The sequence below is a fragment of the Buceros rhinoceros genome, unplaced genomic scaffold, assembly GCF_000710305.1.
Source record: "Buceros rhinoceros silvestris isolate BGI_N320 unplaced genomic scaffold, ASM71030v1 scaffold2005, whole genome shotgun sequence".
NCBI lineage: Eukaryota > Metazoa > Chordata > Aves > Bucerotiformes > Bucerotidae > Buceros > Buceros rhinoceros.
Window position 1 is genome coordinate 16,992 of NW_010410946.1, and position 10,233 is coordinate 27,224.

General features: G+C 41.4%; 1 protein-coding gene across 1 annotated transcript in view; it reads left to right on the top strand.

Annotated features, from left to right (window-relative positions):
• Window positions 1–210: 210 nt before the first annotated feature.
• Window positions 211–10,233, top strand: part of LOC104493148 (glutamate receptor ionotropic, kainate 1-like) — a gene marked incomplete at its 3' end in the record, with an annotated part of 74,272 nt that continues 64,249 nt past the window's right edge. The window contains exon 1 of the mRNA XM_010135777.1: window positions 211–336. Coding sequence (XP_010134079.1) covers window positions 211–336 — 126 coding nt within the window. The remainder of the gene's footprint in view (window positions 337–10,233) is intronic.

The following is a 10,233-nucleotide window of genomic DNA, read 5'->3' on the forward strand; positions in this document are numbered from 1 at the left end:
GCCCTGTGCTTCTCTTCTCTAGATTGCTCTCATCAGCAGTCAACTAACCGCCATGAGGGTATCGGTAGTGCATAACCAGCTGCAACAAAATCAGACCTCACCCCTAAGCTGGATAGATTCCTTTCACGTGCCCCAGTCACAGGAGAAGAGCCAGAGGGCCCATGAATAGACTTCTGTCATCCTTCATGGAGGCATCCAGAGTCAGTCAGCATGGACCTGGAGAAAGAAGAGGCAGGCGACGAAGGTGAAAGGCCAAATCAGAATTGTCTCTCCTTGGAGGAGAACAATGGTGTCATTATTGGAAATAAAACTGTCCTCCTTTTGCTGAAGCTGGGGGTGAGATTAGTGGTGGTAGGATGCTTGTACCCTCCAAGAGAGAGTTAATCCACTTTGGATGGTGCACAGAGCATCAGGTGAATGAGACCTAAAGATACTCAAAGCAACTTAGCAGCAAAGAGAGATCATGCGGAGAAAGAAGGTGTCTAAAATAATTAATAGGAGGAAGGCCAGGCCAGGGTCTCCACTCATTCTGTTGCATATAATTCCTTTTAATTTATCATGCCATTGACCAGATCACAGTGTTAAGACGCAAAACAGAGATGCTGCAGGGTCTGCCACTCTGTTGTATGGGTAATAAGCACGGTGAGGAAACAGGATCGGAAATATGCTGTACTTCACTCGTAGCTTTCTTAGGGTTAGATTCTGCCCTGGCATTAGTTGTTCCACGATTTCTATCTGTACTGGAGGATATATAGGATAATACAGTGTTGTGCCTTGGTACAGAAACCATGTTTTTCATTAGTCAATTGCATTTTAAAACTTCCCTACTTTCCTCTGAACTGTTTGACTTTGGTTCGTGTTTGCAAAGGGTTTCAGTGCAAGGCTAATTGCGCATCTTTTTTGAAACATATTATTCCTAATAAAATCAGGCCTTCTCTCTGCAAAACAGATTATATTTATGTTTGGGTATCTCTTCTACACAGAACGTGCGTACTCAAACAGAAATCGTTTAAATTATCTCTGATTTTGTAAAAGAAAACTTTAAATACATGGATTTTACTTTGCAAAGACTGACTGCAGCAGCAGAACAGTTCAGTTCAGCACTGCTACTCATGGAGCCCTTGACAATTCTGCTCATGGTGGCAAAGGAAGGTGTCAGCTGCAGGTAGTTCTGTAGTACACAGCCTATCTATGACCCACCAGCACACTTTATGCAGACCTGTGAAAAGCTGCTGATGGTAGAGAGACTAATGATGTGATCTGAATTTTAATAGTTTCTTGATCGAAACATGGAATGATTTTACCGTGCCTTTCCCAATGTATTTCTTTTCCTTCTGTAGGTCTTGTGTGAATAAGAGGTGTTTCACCATACAAATTGTGAATGTGCTCACGATTTTAGGGTTGCTATTTTGCTTGGAAAAACTTAATGTTATTTTCAAGCTGTGCAAGAATTGACAAGCAAAAATATCCAAAGGTATTTATGAAAACACATACCTGTGTTGTAGAGTTTAACCAAAAAGCCTTATCGAACTACTGAATAGTATCTGCTCATGGGAATCCCTAGTGCTGGCAGACCAGAATGGATTCTTCGTATTTATATATTAGGCACAGTGTGAGAATATTCTGCACACTCTCAAAGCAATCCAGGAGCATATTGACTACTACACTGGCAAATTAACTAATATAATAGAAATATGCACATAGGTACTCAAGGGCTTAAGGGAAAATCTTAGTTTGACTGTTCATAGAAGAAGAGTGCATTATCTAACAAATTTTTAGAAAATGAGCTGAATACATTCTAGGATATTTTGCTGAAGACTAAATCCACTTGGAAATGAAAGAAACCAGATTCCAATTACTCATGTGTACCTCACAGCTATAAATGACTGTTTGCAGACTCTGTAAAGTGGTAGCTTATATTTAGATAGCAAGCAGATAGGAATTATACCTCATAATAATTTCTTGCTTTGACAGATGGGGAATGAAAAGAAAGCAAAAAAACTCCAACCTCCCCCCCACAAAAACCACCTAATCCCAAATTAAGCAAGACTGAAAAATTTCTTTTGAGATTAATTTTGACAGGTAACTTAAACACTTGGCTTCTACATCAGCTTGTCTCCTTGAGCTCTCTCTGCATCAGTTATTGGAAGTGTATAGATTACATTGCACACGCTCACCACAGAAAGCTGCGCAGAGCTGAGATCTCATGTATCGGTAACACATAAACCCAAGTATTATGTAACGTATAAGAACAACTCATATATATGTACTCCTAACGTTAAATGTCAGTAATGTGTAAGAACAACTTTACAGGCGTTCAGACTTCGTTGGTACTAAGCATTTGAAAGCTACTGTGTTTTGAAAATGCATTCCAAATGAATCTAACAATGTTCGTATTTGGAAATATTCAGTTAAGTCGTTCTAATTAACAACTAGACTGTCTTTAATTTAATGATATGTGTGCACAACTTTTATGCCATCTTAATATACTTTTGTCCTAGCATCTCCTTGGTTTTATTAAATTTTAATAACTTTTTAAGTTTTAATTTTTAAGGGAATTAACTCTGATATTGTCTAAGTTATGGCTAAATTAGAAGCCAGCGGTCTACATCAACAGCTGAAATTATGCCCCCTTGAAATCTGACTCTTTAATTTACAGTTCCAGACGAGATTGTCGTAGACTGTCTTTGCTCCCCTTAAATGTTATAAATCTATTTTTAGGCTAGAATATGTATATGTAGTTGATTTTTAAAATAATAACAAATAAGACTGCCATCTTATTCCAGTTGTAGTTATATTTTCAAGATCTAACACAAGCCTCTAGAAACAAGTTCTAAAACTACTGACATATCTGCAAGTGTAGCATGGGAGTAGTAGTGTTGCAGTAATTTTAAAGTTATTATTAGCAAATGTTTCTAAAAAACCCCAATGTATTGGTGATAGCAAAGAAAATCTGTATTATCTTTGAAATCTCTCAGTGCTGTCGGTTTTGACACAGTATTCCTTTTCTGCTCCTTTTTGTCTTTGTGTGAAAGCCTGAGGCAATTAAGCAGGAAAAACCATGGTTGAGGGCAGCATGGATAGCAGTGTAGTCACTTAGCTTCTGATGACCAGCTCATACCAAACTATGTTACTCCAGCATCTGAAGGAATACTGTGATGGGAGCAAATATTTAGCTGCAATGCTTTCCATGCTGCAGTTCCCATCCCAGCTGCCTTCTCGTTGACCTAAGAGATTTCTTTACCAGGCAGCAGTTATTTAGTTTTAATATGAGACAAAATCGATGTGCTTGCTTCCTTGTCACCTAGCAAAATCAAACAAGCTTCTTTGTGAGTGAGAGACAATTACTGATGGATGTAGGGAACAAAATAACTGATTACTGCAGTTCTTTTTTCCGTGTTGGGCTGAGGTTTCACGTGTGCTGGTAGGTGTTGCTGAGGCCAGTCTGAACCACAGAATGCTCTCATCATCCACAGACACTATTCCTCCCCCCAGGCTAGCCCTTCATTTCTCCAGCACAGTTGTTTGTGTGGCTCCATGGCAAACCAGGTGGAGAGCTGATTTGTTCAAAAGCGTCTCAGTTTGAAGAGATGTTTTTTTCAGCTGTATCTGTTCCTTTTTCTGATTTACCATGTGGCTGCACACCCAGCTGTGCTGGGCACAGGGCAGTCTGCAAGTGGGAATGAGAAGCAAGGAACAGAGTTTTCTTAGGGCTTTCTTATTTTCTTTCTTGAAAATTGTGTGGTGATGGATGTGGGCACAGTGTCTTGGAGAAATAGCTTCCCTGTTTTGAATCAATGTTTGACAGAGAATTCAGAATTTTCAGAAGTACTTGTTTATCTTAATTCGAAACAGTCAATTTTCAGCAGTCTATGCAGAGGTCATCTAGAGGGGAGGTCATAAAAGGTAGAGGAGGAAAGGTCTGAAAGATAAGTGCTATTAAATCAAGTGTCTTATCTCTGTACTGACACCCAGTCTCGAGCATCTACCGCTTTTGGATAAGGATCTCTTCACCCATGTCAAAACCTAACTGTACCAGGAAAGAAAGAGCCAGCACAGGAGAACAAATTAATGGGTTCTCATGAAATAGGAGGGGAAGAGAGGTGGGACTGCAACAGGGAATAAGTTAGTTAGAAAATGTGAGCGTAGTTACATGGCTGAATGATAGAAACTTAAGGGAAAAAGTAGTTTGGGGGGAAAAGCGGGCGGGGGTGTGTGTGTGTGTGTGTGTGAAAGTGAAAAAAGTGAGAGGGAAAAGCTGATAGCAGAACATGACATGAGTTAGAAACCAAGACGAGGAACAAAGTAGCTGAATAAGGGTTTGAGAGGAAAGATATATCAGTTATTATCAGCATTGGGGAAAATGGGCTTTTTAGTCTAGGCCATATTGACCACCATCAGTGGTCCACCCTGGCCTCCAAGCGGGAGATTTGGAGACACACCATACGTAACGCTGCTGCTTCCTTTGAGAGCACGCGTAGAATCAGTCTCGAGGAGAAAAGACAGCACAGAAAGAACCGTGCCTCGACTATACCACCCAAGGAGACCTTCCGCTGTGCTCTTTGCAACCGGTCTTGCCTATCCCGCATTGGCCTTTTCAGCCATCAGCGCGCTGGCAGTAAGCGTGGGGAAAGCCCTTCCCAAATCTTCGTCCGGGAAGCCAAGCCGTGATGATGGGGGAAAATGGGCTTTTTAGTAGAGAAAACTCAATTTGACACAAAATAAAGTGCAAGACTCAGTGTTAGTTAATATGGGTTGGGATGGGCTGAAAAACAGAACAAAGTGATTTGGGAAGGAAAATGTTGGCAAGGAAAGTAAATACAGGTGCAGTGCAAAAGAACAAAAGTGAAAATACTCCTCATGGAGAATGAATAAAATTAGGGATGAGAAACAAGCTGTTGCACAGAAGGGAATGAAATGTCTTGGAAACATGGAATCATGACACTGGCAGAAAGGAATGAGAGCACCAAGAGAAAGGAAAAAAACCCTAATGATCACAGATTCAGATATTGTTTTGGTAGATTATGAAAGAGAAGAGATGGGATGGAAGAAAGACTGAAAGAAAGTGAGAAGCAGATTAGAGGAGGAGAGGTCTGAGACAAACCTATATTCAGCTTCACCAACCCAGGTGATGTTGAGGGCAGGGGAGAGGTGTCTGTGACATTACTTAAAGACAGCTACTAATTTCCCACCAGCACTTGGTTTCCCCCTGCCTCCTTACTGAGGAGGAGTTCTTTCTGAACATGCTTAACTGGGAAGAGGAGGACCATGCAAGGAGACACAGAGAGGGAAAACAGCTACCTTAGGGAACACACAGCATGGGATTGTCAGTGCTTAAACATACCCAAGAGACATCCAGAGACCCATAAAAGCTCACTACCTAATGAAAAGTATCTATCGTGATATATCGTGTAGTAACAGCAGCGAGGAGTCAACCGATTTTACGACTGCCAAACTCCCAGTAGCTGAAAACCATTTTCAGCTCTTGCAAGGTGAGGCAGGATCACATTCATCATTTCTCAGGAAAGGTTCAATAGTTCATTATCTATGTGAGCACTAATATTACACCTTTGGGAATAAGATTTCTTTTCCAGAAAGATAAGAATGTTAAATCAGCTTCTGACCTCCTTGAGGCTTACACAGACAAGATTATCTACTGCCTGGAAGCAGACTCAGAGAGAAAATCCTGATCTGCCACATCTAGAAGAGAGAACCCCCATAAAATACAACCAGCACAGTAGTTTTTTGAGATGGGACATCCACAAACTCTTCCAAGATTTCAGCACTGAAATTTTGTCTTTTCTTTTTCTTCATAACATTGTAAGTCATATGTGAGACTTTAACGTGTGAATCTGTCTCAGACTCACAAGGCAAATTTTCTTCCATGTGCATTATATGGGTACACTGAAAGAAGAGTTCTTCGATGTGTTATGAGCACTGCCCAGTAAAGCTAGATGGAGGACATTTTTTCTAACATTTTTCCATAAGCTACAGAACATCTTTCTTACTTTCTCCTTCTGTCTGTGAAAGGAGGACATGGATTAGTAGCTGCAGAATATGCATTTCAAGTAGTCAACTAGCGCTAATTTGATCCCTCTCTCCGTAAAACCATGAGCCTCTATCACTTACTTACACTCAAGATGAGGAGATGTTAGTGTGACCAGTCATACTGAGTGGCGTAGTCCCTGGAGTGATGCAGTTTCATTCTGTTCAGGTGGCTTTTGTAAACTTGGTGTTGGCCTTACATAGTGGAAGAGTGGGTGAGACTTTACCATCCTATATTATGAGACTTACCCTCTTATTTCACCTGTATTTCAGCTCTGCCTGAAATGATCTTGCCACGATTTTAGAACGTGTCCTCATTCAGGTGTGGAGACACCTCCATGCAAAGCTTGCCCCCTGTTGCACAGTGTACTTGTTACTGGTTATATGTTTCGGTAACTATTAATCAAGGCTTAAACTGATATAGGGGAGAGAATTTCTTTATAATTTTGTCATTTATACTGGTGCTCTGTTGACAGTCTGCTGGTGTAAGTGGTGTTTACTAGATTGCCGGCTCCTTGGGACAGAGATGTCCGTGTTGGTAGCATGAAAGAGGGTATCAGACGAAAAGAAACTAACTAGGATATTGTTCGTTTGCTTGGGTTTAGCACAGAACCTTTCTCTGATACAGGGGTCTAAAAGCAATGTTTATGAGAAAATAACCAGCACAACAAGTTATGGTGGAAAGTGCTCAACAACATGTTACTACTATTGGGCATTTAGACATTGATGTAAAACAGTATTACACAATTTCATTGTAATTATATAACACAGAGTCTGCACTATGGCTAGGGAAAAAAAATCTTCAATTTTTGTTACTAGAATTTTACTCTATGTTAATTTTCCCCAGTTTTCTTCATGTACTTTTCCCGTAACTACAACAGCTGCCCTGTCAGGGACTGAAAAGCAGGCAATGATTATGTGACAGCTTTAGCGTATTTGCAAAAACAAAACATTTTATAGCTGCTTTTATGACCTTGGCAGGGAGAGGTTGAAGGCACAAGAATAAAGCCCACTGTTAAAAGCCTTACCCCATCCCTACTTCACAGCAGAATGCTATCACCTCCTCTCTGCATGATAAGGCTATGCAGAAAATAGAGGAGCAGCCTCACTGCAGAAAGACATATGCCTGCCCCGGGGGTATTATGGCCATAGATGTGATCTAACAGAGTAAAAATGTGGAAGTCTTCAACTAGAAACCTGATGGATCTCATTACCCAGGTACTTCCTTCCAGCTGTTTTGCCTTGTATTGACTTAATCAGGGACAGTGCTGGGGGTAGAGAGGAAGGAGGGCTTTTTTTCGCTGTTCCCAACCACCTTCTTGTCCCTTACACAGCTAAGAGTGGCTTCCAGACTTATTTGCTCCATATCCTTCCCAGGGACTCAAGTGAGGCTAACCATCTTGTAATTACCCAAATCCTCTTTCTTGCACTCTCAGAGATGGGTGTGACATTTGCCTTTTTCTCATCCTCCAGAAACTGTCCCAATTCACCACAACCTTTTAACGATGACAGAAAGAGGCCTTGCAGTAGCATTGCCAGCTTGCCTAACGCCCTCAGACACAGCCCACGTGGGCTCATGGGCTTACGCGTGCTCCATTGGCCTGAGCAATGCCCTACTCCTTCTTCCCTTGCAAAGGGTAATGCTACACTCCAATATACTCTGTGTAGGCTCAGGAAACTGGGAGATGAGATGGTAGTCTTACCACTGAAAAATGAGACAAAGAAAAGCATCATGTACCTCCACTTTTTTCTTGTCCTTTGTCACAAAATCCATCCACCGGGATGCCAGTTAAATACCGCTGCAATTTCCCAGTATGATGCTGAGGATGAGAACTAGGCATCCTTGTATTCCCAAATGTTGACAGAGCTAATCTGAATGTCAAAGAAGCAATTTTTTCCTGGCTGCATCTTCCCTCTTGCCCCTGCCCCAAGACTTGTGGTGCTCTTTGCCAAGGTCTAGTGCAGGAAGCAGGCTGTTAAGGTCTTTCCCTCTTGCCCCTGCCCCAAGTCTTGTGGTGCTCTTTGCCGAGGTCTAGTGCAGGAAGCAGGCTGTTAAGGTCACCCCGATGGGCAGTATGTTTAGGGAGCTCAGAGGAAGGAAGCTGCAGTCAGAAGGAGATGTCAGAGAGACCACGCGAGAAAAGTGGTTACAATTTTTGCAAGGGATATGTGGCAGATTACTGCCTTGGCCTTTTGTTGTCTTCTGAAGCTATAATCACACCTGCTTCTGAGGGAATTGGGGAGTATGTCCTATTACCTTTCTCCCACCAACTCCGAAGAAAACTTCATGCAGGTTTTTTCTCATCACCTTTAGAAAGAGGATGAAACATCCTGCCATTATGCAGGCCAATGGGGCGCGACTAAGCGCAACAGTTGGTGAGTTCCCTCTGTGAGTTTGCCACGTGCTGCTTGCTGGGTTGTCTCACTATTGCTCTTTTTAAGAGCTCTATAGCTGTTATGTCAGTAACTGCCGGGTTTCAAGATACACGGCTTGTTATGGTGCTTCATCTCATTACAGAACCAAGAGGCAGATCCTTACTTTCTTTGGGCCCTCAGAACTCAGCCTACCTTTGGGGAGGTTTGGGTGGAAGTGTACAAAATTAGATCTGACATGAATTTGTGAAAAATTGAATTTCAAAGCAAGGGTTCACATAGGTCTAGCAGAACTATTTTTCTCATCTTCTGTCCAGACTAAATTCCAAATAGCTAAAAGAAGAGAATTATTTTCTTTTTAACAAGCTGACTTTGTGACACTCTGGCATGAGAGCTGCTTCCCCCATGACAGAAGCTTATATGACCATATCACCTCTGTGGGGCTGTCAGCTTTTACCTTCATTAGTGACAGAGACAGAGTTCATAGCTATCAAAAAGCCTAAAGACATTATCTGCCAGTCACCTCCTCCTGAAGTCAGATTTTCTTCATCTTTCAAGAGATGGCAATGGTGCTTCTGGACTACGGTGGCACATTATTATCTTGTGATCAAGATCAGACAGCATTGCGGAAAGAACTGTAACCTTCACTATATTTGCATATTTCCATACATCCTTTCCATATATGTTCTGTCACTGAGAGCTTGCTGGAGCCTTAACTTTGAAGAAAGTTTAGCTGGTGGTTTAGAATGAATATTTTTTAAGTTTGAATAAAACATTAATTCCCTCTACTTTCTGGATGGAATTCCTACTTATTTCACACATTTTTAATTGATTTCAAAACAGTTTCCCAGAAGTTTCTCTTGTCTGGTATTCTCCAGAAGTACCAAATGGAAGACATGGTGAAAAATGTGAAGTCCTACTCCAAATATTTTGAGATTACAGTTACAATCCATCCACTATATCCTGCCCTATGATAACTTGTCCTAAAAAATGCATGGTATATTTATGGTATGTGCCATTATGCAAGCCTGTGTATATGTATATTGCAATCTCTTTATCAGTACCATGATATATGCATTAAATTTTATGGTAGCTACAATCTTCTCTGTAAAAATAAAAACTCACTCAATTTAAAAGCAAAGACAGGGTCGGTTTTCAGAATGAAAGCTCAGTAGGAAATAAAATTCTTATTTTCATAAGTTAATTAGTCCATAAATCTGGGCCCTGGTCACTATGAGTAGTTTGCAGATGTCAGTAAATGGGATCTGTCAGAAAATACAAGGTTATTTTGACCAGAGGACCTTTTTCTTCATCTGAATGAATGCTGCATTAACTGGTGTAAGGAATTTCTCTTCTCTTCAGTGTTTATTAGGAAGCACCCTCTTGCTGTCTTAGTAACTCACTGTCCTGGTTTGAGTTAGAACAAAACTAACTCTCTTCAGTGATTTTACTTTCCAGTTCAGTCTCTGCTAAGTGGTGGCTCTTTCTGGAGTTAACGGCAGGTTTGTGCAGACAGTGTCTGCTTCTAGCAGTGATAACGCTGGATGTTTGCAGTCACTACCAGGGACTGGTGTGCAGAAAGGATCTCGCTGATACTTGCTCCTGTGCAGACCAAGGTCACTGCTACATCCTGTGTGACACATTGGGGGTGCAGTAAGCGAGAGGCTGCACCTGTGGGGAGGAGCGGACAGAACAGGTGACCCTAAACTGACCAATAAGGTGTTACATCTCATAAATGTCAAGCTCACTTCTTCAATGGCCAACATCTGAGGAGGGCACTGTCTGTTCTTCCTTCAATCCCAATCCAGGCATTCC